The sequence below is a fragment of the Eriocheir sinensis genome, chromosome 69 (assembly GCF_024679095.1).
Source record: "Eriocheir sinensis breed Jianghai 21 chromosome 69, ASM2467909v1, whole genome shotgun sequence".
In the NCBI taxonomy this organism is placed as follows: Eukaryota; Metazoa; Arthropoda; class Malacostraca; order Decapoda; family Varunidae; genus Eriocheir; species Eriocheir sinensis.
Window position 1 is genome coordinate 3,613,049 of NC_066577.1, and position 16,729 is coordinate 3,629,777.

Below are 16,729 nucleotides of genomic sequence, written 5' to 3' on the forward strand. Positions count from 1 at the left end.
CCTTCACAGTAACCCCTTCCCTTCCTTCCCAGTAACCCCTCCCCTTCCTTCCCAGCAACCCCTTCCCTTCCTTCACAGTAACCCCTCCCCTTCCTTCCCAGTAACCCCGTCCCATCCTTCCCAGCAACCCTCTTCCTTCCTTCCCAGTAACCCCTTCCTTCCTTCCCAGTAACCCTCCTTCCTTCCCAGTAACCCCTTCCTTCCCAGTAACCCTTCCTTCCTTCCCAGTAACCCCTTCCTTCCTTCCCAGTAACCCCTCCTTCCTTCCCAGTAACCCCTTCCTTCCTTCCCAGTAACCCCTCCTTCCTTCACAGTAACCCTTCCCTTCCTTCCCAGTAACCCCTTCCTTCCTTCACAGTAACCCTCCCCTTCCTTCCCAGTAACCCCTACCCTTCCTTCCCAGGAACCCTCCCTTCCTTCCCAGTAACCCCTCCTTCCTTCCCAGTAACCCCTCCCCTTCCTTCCGAGTAACGCCTTCCCTTCCTTCCCAGTAACCCCTTCCCTTCCTTCCCAGTAACCCCTCCCCTTCCTTCCCAGTAACCCCTTCCCTTCCTTCCCAGTAACCCCTCCCCTTCCTTCCCCGTAACCCCTCCCCGTCCGTCCTAGTAACCCCTCCCCTCTCCAGTAAGCCCGCCCCGTCCGTCCCAGTGAGCTCTCCCCTCCCCAGGTATGGCGCTCCCTTCGCACCCGTTCCCCCGAAGAAAGCCTATTGGTACCATGGTCAGCAATTAGAAACAAGTCAAGGACACATGCTGAGGCAATGGGTTGTTTGAGAAGAGTCTGTGGGTTAAAAAGATGGATGGTGTGGGTGAGAGGTAGAGGTGCACAACATGGGTCTGGCTCAGGTCCACTTTCTTAAACGTATCATCAGGTTCCTGTACAACTATATCCCGAGGCCATAGAGAAGATCAACTGGGTTTTCATGGGTCTGCCTGCTCATGGCTCAGAAGTCGTTTAAAACTATCCCTAGAAATGCAAAACAGTCCACGATAATCCCAGCAACTTCTACGAGAGGCTTTTCAAATGGGCAAACTGAGGTGCCAAGACATGTAAGAATATGGGCTTGAGAGCAGAAGGGGTCAAGTGTGGAGCATGTGAGCCTGTGTAGAGTATTATGCAGGCCATCCTGGGGTGAGGGAGAGCTGGGGGAAGGATGACTTGGCTGCCTCAGGAACCAAATAGAAGCTTCAACATTACTTAGTATTTTTTTTTTCCATGGAGTGAAGTTTGAAGGTGGCTTTGTTGTGCCAGTAGGGCTGCCAACAGCTTCACATTACCCTTTGCCCAGTATTATTAAACCTATCAGCACCTCAGTTCGCCTGTTTAAAAATCCTCGTAGAAGTTACTGGGATGTTCACGGGCTGTTTGGTGATCCTAGTGATAGTTTTACGAGATTTCTGCATCATGAATGGGAAAATTATCTATGAAAACCCAGTAAATCTTCTCTGTGGCCTTGGGAATTTGTCATACTAGTAACCCAATATGCTTAAGAATATGCACCTTGGATTCAGTATGCTTCTTAGCCAGGTTCCTACCCAGGCAATGTGTAGTGTCTGGCTACAGTGGTGTGCTGCAGGGGTCAGTGCTGGGTCCCTAACCTGATCTTTGTACTGAGCAGTGTGCAGAGTAACAGTGTCTGGCTACAGTGGTGTGCTGCAGGGTCAGTGCTGAGTCCGTGCTACTTAGTATTGAACAGTGTGCAGAGTAACAGTGTCTGGCTACAGTGGTGTGCTGCAGGGGTCAGTGCTGGTGGGCCTCTGCTGCTACCCTGACCCTTATACTGTACAGAGTTGCCAGACATTGTGCAGAGTAGTCCACTTTACTTTTGTTCTGTAAATCTGGAGAAACCACTTGGTCTGTGTTTTTTAATTCCTAGTGATTACAAACCTCACATTCATCCTCCTCTTAGCACAGCATATTCCACATCTCCTGTCGGCTGAATATATCTTAAGATTTGGTTCTTTTCTCTTCTGGGTAGTTTTAAGAGTCTAGTGATTGCTTGAGAGTTTGCTGGGCAGGGTAACGAGACCAAAACTGCACCGCATACTCCAATTGAGGCCTGTCCCATATTCTCAAACACTTAAGAGGCCATTACTCACAGACATTCTATAATTTTTTAGCATTTTGTTATGTGTATACTCTTCCCTTTCTGACCTGTCATGGATGGTCCTACAATATATCTTTTACTTTGTCCCCTTTATCTTTTATTATTCTTTGTGTAAGGGGTGTTGGGGGTCATGGAATTTGGAACTTAGTGTATATACTCCCCTCTCCAACCTAACATGGATGGTCCTACAATATATCTACTTTATCCCCTTTAACTTTAATTGTTCTTTGTGTTAAGGGTGTCGGGGTCATAGAATTTGGAATTTATAGTGTACTTTGTTATATGTACACACTCCCTTCTCTAACGTAACTCTACATGAAAGATCCTACTCTCTGGTCGGTACTTGCAGACAATTCCGCCTTTCACAACAATTTCCTGTCCACATAAAGAGATCAGTCGGGTTCTCCTAAGCATCTTTTTAGGTTTGTGGTAAAGATGAAGGGTCAAAAGTGTGTATTCTTAAGCATATGGTCACCCAAGCACACACATTTGACAAGACATTCATTGGAGTTTTGGGCATTTCCAGGGGTAGTTTCCTGACTCTGGTTGTAGGTTGACCCTTCTGCTGTACGGCGAATGTGAAGAAACACCCATTAGAAACCGATGCATCTCCTTTGTAGCCTTTGGAAATAGTTGATGTGAGAGGCGTAAGCGTCTGAGAATACCGCCCTTTGTGCTGGGGAGGCTTCATAATGGTTGATGAAGACGATGACGATGATCAAGTGAAAGAGAAACACATACAAGCAGCAGATAACGTTTATTGATTTTGAAAGAGGTGCGATTTTAGCGAATAGGATCAAGGTCAATGAACAAAAAACTTCACGACTTGAATTTGTTGCGAGTTGATTGTGTGAAGTTTATTTATTTTTGTTGTTGTTTTTACTGTTGTGTTTGTTAGTGCATCTGTAGCTGGTAGCCTTTGCCAGTTGGTGACACAGGATGGATTCTTCTTCGCCTTCTTCTTCTTCTTCTTCTTTTTCATCTTCTTCTACTTCACTTTATTGAATTAGCTGGTGACACAGTTGATGGATTTTTTTTCTTCTTTTTCTTTGGTTCTTAATTTTGTCGCTGCTTTGTTTTTTAGTTTGCGCTTATTGAAAGTAAACGAGAGAGAGAGAGAGAGAGAGAGAGAGAGAGAGAGAGAGAGAGAGAGAGAGAGAGAGAGAGAGAGAGAGAGAGAGAGAGAGAGAGAGAGAGAGAGAGAGAGAGAGAGAGAGAGAGAGAGAGAGAGAGAGAGAGGCAGGGGTTTCAGTTCATGGTCCTGTAGGGGGTCCTTGGGTCTGTTGTGTATTCATCGGAAGTCCTTCAAGGGGTTTGTGCGGACTCCTGGCGGCAGCAGAAGGAACTTAGATTCCGGTGGTGCAGGTCTTGATGGTTTCGAGCTGTGGGTGAGTGAAGAGATGGTGGTGGTGGTGGTATTATTATTATTATTATTATTATTATTATTATTAGTAGTAGTAGTAGGTAATAGTATTAGTAATAGCAAAGATAAAAGTGGGGATTGTGGTGGTGGTGAGAGAGAGAGAGAGAGAGAGAGAGAGAGAGAGAGAGAGAGAGAGAGACACACACACACACACACACACATACACACACACATATCAGGGACACACCTTGCCGTCCTTCTCCATCATGCACCTGATGAGGGGGCCCACGTTTTCACTGCTAACGCCATAGCCAGGGTTGAAGAGCTCACCTAGCCTGGACCGCTGCTTGAGGGTGGCTGCAGCACCGGGGATGGGAGGGGGAAGAGGTGAAAAACGCTTTAGTTAGGTCAATATTATCAGACCGTTCCACTCCTCAGCAACTATTTCCAATAACTGCCTTCATACATAGTTATCGTTAAAATGGTTACTTTTATGTGTTTCTTGGCAACAGTTATGGGCCAGAAACCGGTAAATACGATCCTCCGAGTATGATAATCTGGCATCGGTGGACAGGCCTTACCGAGGGTGAGGTCGGAGAAGTCGGCGTCGGTGTCGTTCATACCCTCTGCGCAGGCTGTCAGGTTGTTCTTGAGGGCGGTGAGCTGCTCCTCCGTTTGGATCGGCTCGGGCTTGTTGTTCCTCAAGCAGTCCCATATGTTCTCTTGGCACGTGTCCTCGATGCCCTCGCAGAACTCAGACACTGGTGTAGGGGAGGAGCGACATGGCGGTATCGGTGATATGGTGAAACACAGATATAGCTTGGCAACTCCGTTTGTGGCGTTGGTTCCCGCAGGTCCCTTTCTCCTCTCCGCTCTGCCACACAGCCCCAACACCTATCTCTTCCTTTCGTTTGTTACCTATAGCTAACATATGAGGGGGAGAAAATAGGTGTTGGGACTGTGTGGTAGAGCGGAGAGGAGACAGGGACCTGCGGAAGCCAACACCAAAACGGACTCATCAATCTGGTTTCACTATAGTGGTGGTGGCAACACACACACACACACACACACACACACACACACACACACACACACACACAAACCTATCAGCAGCCATTCATAACCTCATCATCCAACCTTTCCTGCAGGAGACGGTAACCTCAAACATGTTTATTCTTAAACGTATATCGTCGCCTCAGTTGCTCTGTTCGAAAAGCCTCAATTAGAAGCTGCTGAGATTTTCATGGATTGTTTTGTGATGCTGGTGATAGTTTTAGCCGACTTCTGCATCTTGTGCGGAAAAATCACTCATGAAAACCAGGTTAATCTATTCTGTGACCTTGGAGAAAAGTGGTAATGGGAGCCTGATGATACGTTTAAGAATATGGACCGAGTTACCATCCAATCACATCATTACTCCCCCTCGACTTTCTCTCCCCAATACTCACGGAAATAGTCAAGGAACAGTCTCGCATAGGTTGTGCCACGGCCGCCAGGGGGGGAATGAGCCTGCACGCCGGCCAGCAGCACCACCACCACCACAGACGCACACGCCAGGGCCTTCATTGTTACTGCAAGGGGCTGGGGAACGGGGAAGGTGTTACTTTCTCTCTCTCTCTCTCTCTCTCTCTCTCTCTCTCTCTCTCTCTCTCTCTCTCTGGGTTGTATTGTTAAACATTTCGGCTCCAAACACATATTTGATAAGGCTTTCATGGGGGTTTTCATTGGAACTTATGGATTCTTTGCAACTGATCATAGGTTTGTTGTTGCAACACTCAAGCTTCATGTCAGGTTAAGAAGAATCTCGAGATACAACACTACTAGCTGTGTTCCATCTCGAGTGGCTGAAGGACCTGGCATGTGCTCAGGAGTATGCAGTGACAGTCTCAAATCGGTTCGCAGTGCTCAGCTCTCTTGAGGACCCTGTAGAACTGGGATACCTTCAAACGTGAGACTGCAAACTTCCAAGGAGTGCAATGGAGTGCGCCAGAGATCTAGGAGTGGATTTGCCTCGGCAGAGACGCTGGAGAATATCAAGGTGAGTCGCGCTTCTAGACTTGCTGGGAATCGGGACCAATGTAGGGCTTAATTGTCGCGTAGAACTAGGGCTCTCTAGAGGAAAGAAAAAGAGAGGTATGTCAAGTGTCTCGCTGAGAAAGTCGAGAGCCATTTAAATGCGAATGACCTTCGACCCGCTTATTGAGCCTTGAAGAAGCTCCGCTCCCTCTCCCTCTCAGGTGAGCGCTATCCGAACGGCTGATGGCTGCCTTGTGTCGAACATAGATGGTCAGAGGGCTCGTTGGGCTGAGTACTTTGAGCAGTTGTAGCCTACACGGCGGAGCCTCCAAGTGGGCATCTTCCAATTGCTGGGTTGCGTGTGGCGGATGCCATTCCACCCATCGACGAAAACCCGCCCTCTCTTGCCGAGGTCAGAGAGGCTGTGGCAAAGTTGAGAGGTGGAAAGGCACCTGGCATCTGTAATATCAGTGCGGAGCTGCTCAAAGCTGGGGGTGAGGCCATGATCCGCGGGTTGCATGCGGTCTTGAGTGCCGTGTGGCATTCTGGTATCATTCCTCCTGACTGGAAGAAGGGGTTGGTCGTCCCTATCTGGAAAGGGAAAGGATACATTTAAGACTGCTACAACTACCGTGATATTACACTGCTCAGTGTGCCAGGCAAGGTATACTTGCCCATCTATTGCTGATGCGAATTCGCAGCCAGCTGCTGAGGCTGCAGAGACCTGAACAGTCTGGGGTTTACGCCTGGCAAGTCAACAACTGCCCGTATCCTAGGCTCCTAGCGCTTCGTACTGTGTACTGGTGGAGCGCCGACTTGAGTTTCGACAGGGGATACTCGCGGCCTATGTCGATATCTCAAGAAGGCGTGCGACTCAGTGCATCGCGAGGCACTCTGGGATCTCCTGCCACTCCGAGGGATTCCTGCAAGGACTATTGGTTTGCTGACTGGCCTGTATTCTGGGACTGACAGAGCTGTGAAATGTGGGAGGGACTTGTCCATCTTCTTTCCCGTGAATGCGGGAGTGAGGCAGGGCTGTGTCCTTTCACCATCGCTTTTCAACACTTGCATGAACTTGGCACTTGGCAGAGTTGTGAACTAGTCATTGTGGAGCATCCATTGGCAATACCAGGGTCACTGACCTCATTTTTACCGATGATGCAGTAATCCTGGCGGAGTCGCTGGAGACGAAGCCCTTAGGATTTAAGGTCTCCTGGGCCAAGACCAAGGTTTGGAGGCTTGATAGATGAAACAGTGCAGTCTGTACATACGTGTGGCGAGGGCACTGAGATCTCGTAAATTTCACATACCTTGGTAGCGTTGTTCAGAACAACGGTGAATCTCGCTAGGAAGTCATTGGACAATATAGGGATGAGCTTGAGTAGAAAGTCGAGTGCAGCGGGGCCACGGGAGGGGGGGTGATATGCAGTTAGCAAGTTCAGAAGAGCAGTCAGCAGATTGACTGATTGATTGATAGATTTCATAGAATTTTGGGTCATTTCAAGGGGGTAGTTTTATAACCTTCGTGGTAGTTTGACCTTTCTTTTGTATCATGAACCTAAAGAAACATATTTGAAAAGGACCCGACTGATCTTCTTTTTGACCTTTGGGAATAGTTTATTTGAGCGGCGGAAACGTCTAGTACCGACCTTTTTCTCCTCACGTGTGTGTGTGTGTGTGTGTGTGTGTGTGTACAGCTCACCTGAAGAGTTGGACACGGGATAGTGACGGAATGGCGGTGTGGTGGTGTTTTATACTCTCCAGCGAGGGGAGAGGTGGGAGAGTCCGGCCGGGTTGGGGGGACATGTAGGAAGTTTGGAGCAATTAAGCGTTCTATTATGACTCATCAGAAACGAGTACAATGTGATGGATTAGTTCCGCTTTGCTCGGAGGAGATGGCGAGGCGGTGGTTCTCTGTGGTTTTACTTGCATCTCTCACTCGTATTATCAAACGTCCGGGGCTAAGCCTATATACACCAAGTCAAGTCATACGCAGGTTTGTGGGAGGAGACACGGCTGAGGCGTGGTTTATGCGTGACACTGCTTGGAGCCAAACTAGAGAATGTAGAAACAGGGATTTAGAGAAAACGAGGAAAGGCGGACTAATTTCAATCAATCACTTCAACATGACCTCCCTCACACCCCACACCGCCGTTTGTAGTCATTGAAATTACAGTCGCGCAATAGCACAATAAAAAGACATATTTCTTCGTCAGTGGCTTGCCTGAACGCGCTGTGAAAGGAGGCGAGAATGCACATCCAGAGTGCACATACGGTCCCAACTTTAGTCACCCCTGAACTGGCGTTTTTTTTTTTTTTTTTTTTTTTTTTTTCTCTCCAAGTGACGTCATCCCGCTGTTCCGCCCCAAAACCGCCTCCTGCGCGTACGCTCCCAGTTTTGAAGCAGAGTGACTTGACTTGGTATAGACTTAGGTCCGGGGCTCTTGTTACGAGCGTTTTTCAGGGCCAGAGATCGAGGTGCTAAGTTGGGTTCTCACGAGTGTTTGTTCCGTTCATGGCGCTGAAGCTTTGTAAAACTTCCGCCAGGCTCAGAAAACCGCCCATGGGAACCCCGACAACTTCTGCGAGAGCCTTTTGAAATATGTGGACTAAGGTCGATATTGTTAGACGCTCCCTTCTCTTGCATCCATCATTTCTAAAGGCAAAATAAGAGGTCAAACGCGTCTCCATGGGTGTTTCTTTACGTTCACGGTACAGAGGAAGGGTCAGACTACCACCAGGGTCATAAAAAAACTACCCCTGGAAATGCCCGCAAATCCCACGAAAGCCTTGTTAAATGTATGTACTTGGGCGCCGGAATGAATATGACCCTAAGGCTTGGAAGAGTTTGATAATATAGACCTTTATTATTTCTTTTTTCTTCAGGGTTATGTTAGTGGCCGTTGAGTGTGTGTGTGTGTGTGTGCGTGTGTGGGGGGGGGGCGGGGGGGAGTGAATGTGTGTGTGTGTTGGCTTGCTAGCTTTGCGTTGATGTGTAGTACCGTGTTTGTTAGTGTTTTTTTATACATATATTTTGAAGTACACTGAAATGTTTTGTTAGGAACGAAAATTATGTGGACTTGTATAAATATTTACTTTCTTAGATTTGTGTCGATTTTTCTTTTTTTCATTTCTCGGTAAGACGTATTTTTGATTGACAGTTCATTGTTGCAAGTAAACAGAAAAGGAGAAGGGAGGAGCATGCCATCCCAACCCCCAGGCAGTACAGAGTGTGATTATACAACTAAGGATACATGCGTAAGTAGCACCAGGAAACTAAAAAGATACAATGGTAGGGGACAAGTGCTAAAAAAATAAAGGCCTTGATTTAGTTAAGGAAGCAGACATAAGGGACTGGACATATGAACTACAATCTAGGGGCAAATGCAGGATACTCACTAATCACAGCTGAAAGAACATTATTGTTAATGAACCAGCCCACCAGCTCAGGCAGGTCCCAGTGGCCCTGTGGGCGGTAGGCACTAGCAGCAGAACTGAAGTTTATCTTTTTTGACGAAGTTCAATTGGGTTGGGAATTTAGATATTGTGGATTTAAATACATGATTGAGTTGTTTCTGTAATTCTTATATATTTTTTTCTTTGGCAAGGCGAACTTCAAGGCGTCATTTTTATTTTTATTTCTCAGAAGTTGCTGGGATTTTCATGGACTGTTTTGTGATCATGCTGGTGATATTTTTACCTGACTTCTGCATCTTGAACGGGAAAATCACCCATGAAAGTCCGATTGATCTTCTCTGTGGACTTGAAAAACAGTCATAATGGGAGCCCGATAAGAATACGGCCCCTTTAGTGAAACCAGATTGGCGAGTCCGTTTTGGCGTTGGCACCCGCTGGTCCTTTCCTTCCCTCTGCTCTGCACAGTCCCAACACCTGTCTCTTCCTCTCATATGTTACCTATAGCTTTGTTGCTTTCCCAAATAATTTACAGAATTAAGAAAGAGAAATGTGTAACATAACTTGGTAATAACATTACTGTGACTGCTGATAATAACCGTGAAGGGGCTGATATACAATATGGGCGCCATACCATACAATTATATATATATATGTATATATATATATATATATATATATATATATATATATATATGTATATATATATATATATATATATATATATATATATATATATATATATATATATATATATATATATATATATATATATATATATATATATATATATATATATATATTTTCAGGGTAGGATCTGTTACTGGATTTGAATTCACCGAATCTATCTGGCGCTGCTTGACGCGCATTTTTTTTTCTTTACAAATACAAATACGATAATGTTCGCAATTTCTTTTATTTGTTTTGTATGTTTATTATTATTATTATTATTATTATTATTATTATTATTATTATTATTATTATTATTATTATTATTATTATTATTATCATTATTATTATTAATAGTAGTAGCAGTAGTAGTAGTAGTAGTAGTAGTTGGTAATTGTAATTGTAGTAGTAGTAGTATTGTTATTATTATTATCATTATAATTAGTAGGCCAGTAGTAGTGTTCACAGGAATGATACTTCCCCCCCCAGACCTCAGTGAATCTTTGAAAGGGCGCAATTTATGTCCTAAGGGGGGGCCTCAAACCATCGTATATGAACCGCAAACAGAAGATTAATTTGCAGCTATAATATACCATACAAGGACACTAAGAAACAACTTCTATATCAAACAGTGTAGTCTGATCATACGCGAACGATCTATAGCCTTTCAGATACTCATATTTCATCTCATTCAGGTATATAAAGTGACATACGACTCTGCAAGTGTCTATACATTAGGAATTTTGATGTGTTGCATGTATCAATAACATGGGTTGCCTAATATTCGAAATAGCCTAGCTTCGCCTTCAACAGTTATTATTTACTATTTCATGTGTTTTTCCCATTATTAATTGTTATTTATATGCAGTAAATAATAAGATACCCTTTATTTGCATTTGCAGAGCCAGATGTCTTAACTGAAATGAGCTATCAATCAAAGAATTTGAAAAACCAAAGATCATTCGAGAATTTGAGCTACGAAGGTTCCCGCCTGCTGGCTGGTGCCTCTGTGCTTTGAAGGCGCTTGCTGTTGTTGTAAACAAGACAAACATACTCGCTGTAACTATAATATAACTTTCCAATTAGGGAAAATATTTTCTCAGGTTGTTTTAACTCAACCACAACTATTTGCCACGCCATATTTGGAAAATATAAATAATTTTCCTCGAAGGTAAAAGGGAAGATGCGGTTAGACCTTGCCTTCCCTTCGTCTCTCTCGCAGACCTTCGTTCCAAAAATGCTAGTGACTGTCATTCTAGGTACGCATCGTCCTTCCGTCTGATCTTCGTCGCTAAACCTTAATTCATGACTCTTGGTACGGGTCCAAGTGTGAGGTCAAGGTCCAGGTGCGAGTCTTAATTACCGCGGTTGTCGTCCAGCCACCTGGACGACTGCCGGTAGCCGTTCGATCGCATGCATGACCAAGTGCTCGGGAAGCGGTTGGCGTGAATCGCAGCATTTTGGGGTCCTGGGTGGTGGTTGACAGGTCGTACGTAAAGTCAGCCGTTTTTCATTTTCTTAATTCTGTGGAATCTATGAACTCGAGCCTTAATATAGAAATAAATATGCACAGAATATATCAGGGTGCGTGCACAGAGAACATTGCTTTTCTCGCGCGAGCATCACCTACCAGCGCCAGAAGCCAGCGCGAGTCCGAACAGGTCGATCGGCTTTGGTTACTGGCCCGAGAAAACCAGCGTTCTCTGTGCATGCACCCTAAAGTTTTCTTATAAGCAGAAAGCGGGCGAGCGAGAGAGAGAGAGAGAGAGAGAGAGAGAGAGAGAGAGAGAGAGAGAGAGAGAGAGAGAGAGAGTAAAGGCGAGGCCTGTATACACTTCGCATCTAGGCTGTAATCCAATGATTGGAGACAGATGTGGCAGAGTGGTAAGGAGGGAGACCCCGGTAGCCAACGGCAAACCGATTTGGTAAAACTGGTTTTACTATAAATAGTTAGACGAAGTTTCTGCTCTACTCACAGGAGCGCGCTTATAACCGATTTTTTTACCTTTAGAAATCATTGGTGTAACAGAAGAAAGCTTTTAAGAATACCGACCTGAAGTCCATATTATCAAGTATTTGGGCGCCCATGCCCACATGTCTGACAAGGCTTTCGTAGGCGTTTGAGGCATTTCCAGAGGTAGTTTAATGACCCTGGTGGTAGTTTGACCCTTCTACCATGAACATGAAAAGACACACAAGACAACCCGATTAATCTCATGTTCGGAACTTGGAAATGTGAGGCGGAAGCGTCTAAAAATACCGACCTTTACCTTCAAGGGTCATTTTGGGGATCATTTACGGGTTACACATCCCCAAGGGCAAGGGCTGACCCGCTCGGGTCGGCACGGTGCTTGTTGGGCCTTAGATCCTGGCGTGTTGCAAGTAAGCACTGGTAGGGAAGGGGACAAATTACTGCCTTCCTGCTGCCCATTCTCCTTCCCAACAAGGACGCCTGCACGCTCACGCGCACTCATCATGACACGCTGTTTCTATTCTTCGCCTTAGCGCATTACCGGAAGGGCCTGCTCGAAGCTGTCATTTAGCGCTCAACCCTTCCTTCCTTCCTTCCGCCCCTCTCTGTATATATGTACTGAGTCATTTAACGCTCTCCCCTTCCTTCCTGCCTTCCGTTCCCGTCTTTGTATACAATAGTCTATTTTATTTAGGCTGATGCCGAAGCCCCTCCTACGTAGGTGGAGTCTCACTCGTGAAGGCGCACTTGACCGTCAATACCTGTAATTCAAGTTTATTGTGATTTATAAAGTAATTTATGGTGTGGAACTTTATCAAACGATATTGTTGCTGTGCTCTTTCTTGTTGTTCTTTGAGTTCTTGGAGTGTTCCTTCTTGTTGTTGCTGTGCTCTTTCTTGTTGTTGCTGTGCTCTTTCTTGTTGTTCTTTGAGTTCTTTATGTGCTCTTTCTTGTTTCTCCCCCTGTAGTCTCAAGGTCTCCAAGAGTTCAGTCAACACGTCGTCCCTCTGAGCAGCTTGGGAACGAGTCTCCATGGCGAAAAAAAAATGCCTACACTCCTGACGCCAAATGTTATGCCGGACGTGTTACTTGGGTTCCGTGTCGACGTCAGGAGACTCAGTGGGAGGGAGATTATTAGCATCTTCCATTTAGCATAACCCGTTTCTGGGTCGTGATCTGGCGTGTTCCATTTAGCGGAACCGATCAGCTGACGCCGCAGCCTGCACCCATTTTAGAGGATCTGGGTGACCCGGAGGGACCCCACTGCCGAGCAGCCTGCGCGACGGCTGCGTTTTATACAGAATAGCACCCACCCGGGTGTTACATTGGCGCTGTGTCCCGGGGTAATGGGCTCCTTCCCACCACAGGCTCAAGGGCCAATGCGACGGAGATGAGCACCGAGGCCACGCGCTGCTATAGCATATGCCCCCAACTTTACCTTTACCTTACAGTGACTGACGTGTTTATTGCCGATACATGTTGATTTATTATCATTACCTACCCAGTTAATTTTCATCATCATTGGTAACCCCCATTTCTGCATAATGTAAAGATGAATCGTTTGTTTCAGTGACTTTGTGTTATTTGGGTCACTGATATCACAAAAAAATACCAGTTAGGTTAGATTATCAATGAGTGAAGCAGTAACAATTCAATATTATATTTAAATGGTAATCAATTGGGCAAAACTTAAGAATAACCACTCCAAACCAATATTCGTATTAATTTAGCACGTGAAAGAATTATTATTATAATGCATTTTCGTATACGTTTTACCTTGGGGAGGGGCCAGGGGGGCAAGCCTCTTTAATTATAGAGTTAGGTGGCTCGGATTTTCTAAGTCCATTGTTATTGTTTCACAACCGCCTCTATACACAGACTGAGCCTCATACCTGCCTTGCAGTGCACCCTACAAACTAGTTCCTAAGTCAGTGCGCGCAGGTCGTAAAGTTCGGTTGGAGTAGTTTAAATATATTTGACATGTGGCGTGGCCCGTCAAAACTTACGCGCCGCGGGACGGATTGGGAGGGCGGCGGTGGGGGGAGAGGGGAAGGGGGGCAGTATGCCCACCATCTGATGAGATGCCTGACACTTGTCAACAGATTGAATGCTAGGTCATATTGGAATAGACTACAAGAGTATGCGTTAGGGACTTTCCTTACTTTCGAGACTTGGGAATTTTTCCTGATTTAGGGATTTTTCCAGGGAAATTTTGGAAGGCCATTTTTCAGTGATATGCCCCCCCCCCCCCAATACCCCAGTTCCCCACAGGTCCCCAGGTTTGTCTTGGGGGGTAGGGAGGGCTGGGGTGGTGGAGGGGGTGGAGTGGTAATTCTTGAGATTTACCGTGGCTCTCCCGTCATGCTGGTCGCGGGTTCAAGATAAGTACAAGATAGCTAATAATGCGGCTATAGGTCCAAATAGGTTAAGTTTCCTAAATGACAAGTTTTGTTTAAAATTATATTCCATCATATTTTTGTTGCCGAGGTATAATTTGAAGGCATGAATAGTATTTCAATTGTTGTAGAAAGTATCCAATTTGGATTATCAATATACAGTCATCTATCAAAGATGGCATATGCTGGGGGGGGGTGTCGCCTCACCCACCCTACAATGCCAAGTCCGAGGGTCCCTCCGGACAAGTCTCCACGCAGGGCCGCCTTTCATTCTGAGTACCTCCTGGCAGGATTTATCAACTTGCTCAAGTCACAAACTCTGTAGGTGTGATTATTAGTTTCTTCTGATCTTAGAGTGAGTCAAAACTGTAAAGTTAACATGTTCCCAGTTATGATAATCATTATTGATAGTTTCGTGTATTATTTAATTTCGCGTCAACGTGTTCCATCAATGTCCCCAATCACACCTGGGAACCCAGCAATGTCTTGAAATTCAGTTTCTTTCTTGATTAATCGGTGTAATAAAAAAAAAACAATTTTTGTGCCTGTTGATAATTGTGCTCAATGTTTTTATTAGTTAAATAAATGCATTTGTTTTGCTTTATTTTCATATGCCGGAGGATAGAATTGATCTTGATTTTCATGACCCTATTTGTGCTGAGTGAATGAGGGAGTTATAGTTCAGCAGTATTATCATTAGGTAAGGTTGGAGGCATTTGATAAGCTGTGTGTTGTCTTGATCTTGACAAGTAATGCACAGGGCACCAGTACAGGTGCATAACACGGATATTTGTGTTGGCTGCTGGGGGAACTGGGGTGCCGAGTGTGTAGGGAAGGGAAATGAATAGGTGTACTACTAGTTAGTCTTGGTGTGTTGTGACAAGTGAGTGTGTATTTGTTTTCTGAATGAGTCTATTGTACCGCAGTCTAAAGTCTGTAGGGGGAGGCTGTTCCAGTCACGTGTGGTGCGTGGAAAGTATGAGTCCGTACATGTGTCAGTGTTTGTGTGATATGTTTGGTATTTTTGGCTGAGTGTGTTCCGAGTACGCTGACTGTTTGCGTCCCGTAAGTATGTGTGTGGGTCAATGTCAATGTAAGTGTATGTGATCTTGTACAGAATTTTAAGTGTGTGCTTGTCTGCACATGTGAAGAGGTTACATATTAATCTGTTGTTTGATCTGTGTTATGATGCCTGGTGTTCAAGTTCATTGTTTATAATGAACCGAGCCACCTTGGTGTTGATTAGTGCTTATAAATGTTTGTGTGTGTGTGTAAGGATCCCACACCGTGGAGCAGCATGCTAGTGTTGGTCTCACAAGTGTGTTGTTCATCAGCGCTTATTTGTCTCTGGCCCTTAAGCCTGTGTCAAGTGAGAACCTATTACCCTGGGACACAGGCAAGTATCTAATGTCTAAGTTAAAAGTGTTTGCTTTCCCAGAAAACCCATTTATCCATCAGCCTGATAGGGTGTCAGGACACCTCTCCTCCCGAAATTGATCTTTCTTTCGGCCACCTCTTTTAATTATTTTTTGGGAGCAGTGAGTAGCGGGCTTTTTTTATTATTGTTTTCTTTTTTTGTGCCCTTGAGCTGCCTTCTTTGTTGTAAAAAAGGGAAGATGAACAGGTGGTGTGCCATCTGCCTAGGCTGGGCCTATGAATTTTAGAGTAAAAGAGTCGACATTAAGATGGTACAGCAAGACACAGAAGCTAGAGGGAGTAGACTGGCATGTAGGAGACTGGGGGAGCAAGCTGATGTTTAAAGCAAGAACGAGAACCCCGCAGCTAAATGGCAGGAATAGGGAAGGGGGAAACCAGAACTGTAGCTGTAGGACAGGGGAGAAAGAATCAGTGGAACACCCAATAGTAGAATGCAGCAACCATGAGAGGCAGAGAGGGGAGTTATTAGTAGCACCAGGGAGGAGTGGGCTAAGAGGCTGGAGGAGGACAACGGGGCCATCGCACGGTACGTGTTGGATGGAGATGCAGTGCTGGGAAAAAAGGGCACAAATGCTTGAATAAGTGCACGGATAAGCAATGTCAGTAAGTTATTCCAGCAACAAACTGAAAAGTAAAGTGTGATAGTATATTGCAGTGAAGAAAAATTAAGCTACACAGCACAATTGAAAGGAAAAGTGTGAATAAACAGGAGAGACGCCCGAGAGGAGGACAGGTCAAAAGAAGAAGAGGAAGAATGTTTGTTTACATATCCGCCTAAAAATGCGTTCCATTTACGGCGCGAAAACCCGGACATGGGTCTGGGTTTATCCCCGAACCTGGTTCCGGGTTTTGTGTCAAATGGAAGATGCTACAAGTAACACACCTTGCACAACTCCTGTAGTCTAATATTCCTCCTTAGTACAATTCACTCTGACTCTTCACTGACTACTAGCTGACTATGACTTACTATGACTGTGACTGACTCCTCTCTCATATATATATATATATATATATATATATATATATATATATATATATATATATATATATATATATATATATATATATATATATATATATATATATATATATATATATATATATACACCGAACAGTACAGTCTAGAATGTTACAGTATGTTCATTCATACAAGAATGAACATGTAGCAAAAATCTGGGCGAGTTGGCAACACTTCGATCCCGCCTGGCGCCTGACCGTGCCCCGCGGGGCGCGGGCGGAGCCTTGCTCCCCGCCCCTTGCTCGCTCCTTCCGGAGTCTTCCAGAAGCCCATAGACCCCGGGGGAAGCTTCCAGCACAATAATATGCATATTTGTCTTCTAACAAAATTGCTCGTT

At 45.1% G+C, this 16,729-nt stretch overlaps 1 protein-coding gene across 1 annotated transcript; it reads right to left on the reverse strand.

Moving 5' to 3' along the window:
* Window positions 1–2,849: 2,849 nt before the first annotated feature.
* Window positions 2,850–7,212, reverse strand: LOC126988394 (uncharacterized). The gene is made up of 5 exons (XM_050846458.1): window positions 7,189–7,212; window positions 4,919–5,051; window positions 4,052–4,231; window positions 3,718–3,827; window positions 2,850–3,489 (listed from the first exon to the last, which is right to left on the reverse strand). Exons 2-5 carry the CDS (start codon window positions 5,034–5,036, stop codon window positions 3,454–3,456), a joined length of 444 nt encoding a protein of 147 aa, XP_050702415.1. The 5' UTR covers window positions 5,037–5,051; window positions 7,189–7,212; the 3' UTR covers window positions 2,850–3,453.
* Between the last annotated feature and the right edge of the window lie 9,517 nt (window positions 7,213–16,729).

Coding starts and splice junctions, on each gene's coding strand:
- LOC126988394 (XM_050846458.1), bottom strand. CDS start 5,036: ATGAAGGCCCTGGCGTGTGCGTCTGTGGTGGTGGTGGTGCTGCTGGCC. Junction 3,828..4,051: donor CTTCTCCGACCTCACCCTCG/GTAAGGCCTGTC, acceptor CCGGTGCTGCAG/CCACCCTCAAGCAGCGGTCC. Junction 3,490..3,717: donor TGATGGAGAAGGACGGCAAG/GTGTGTCCCTGA, acceptor ACTCACCCACAG/CTCGAAACCATCAAGACCTG.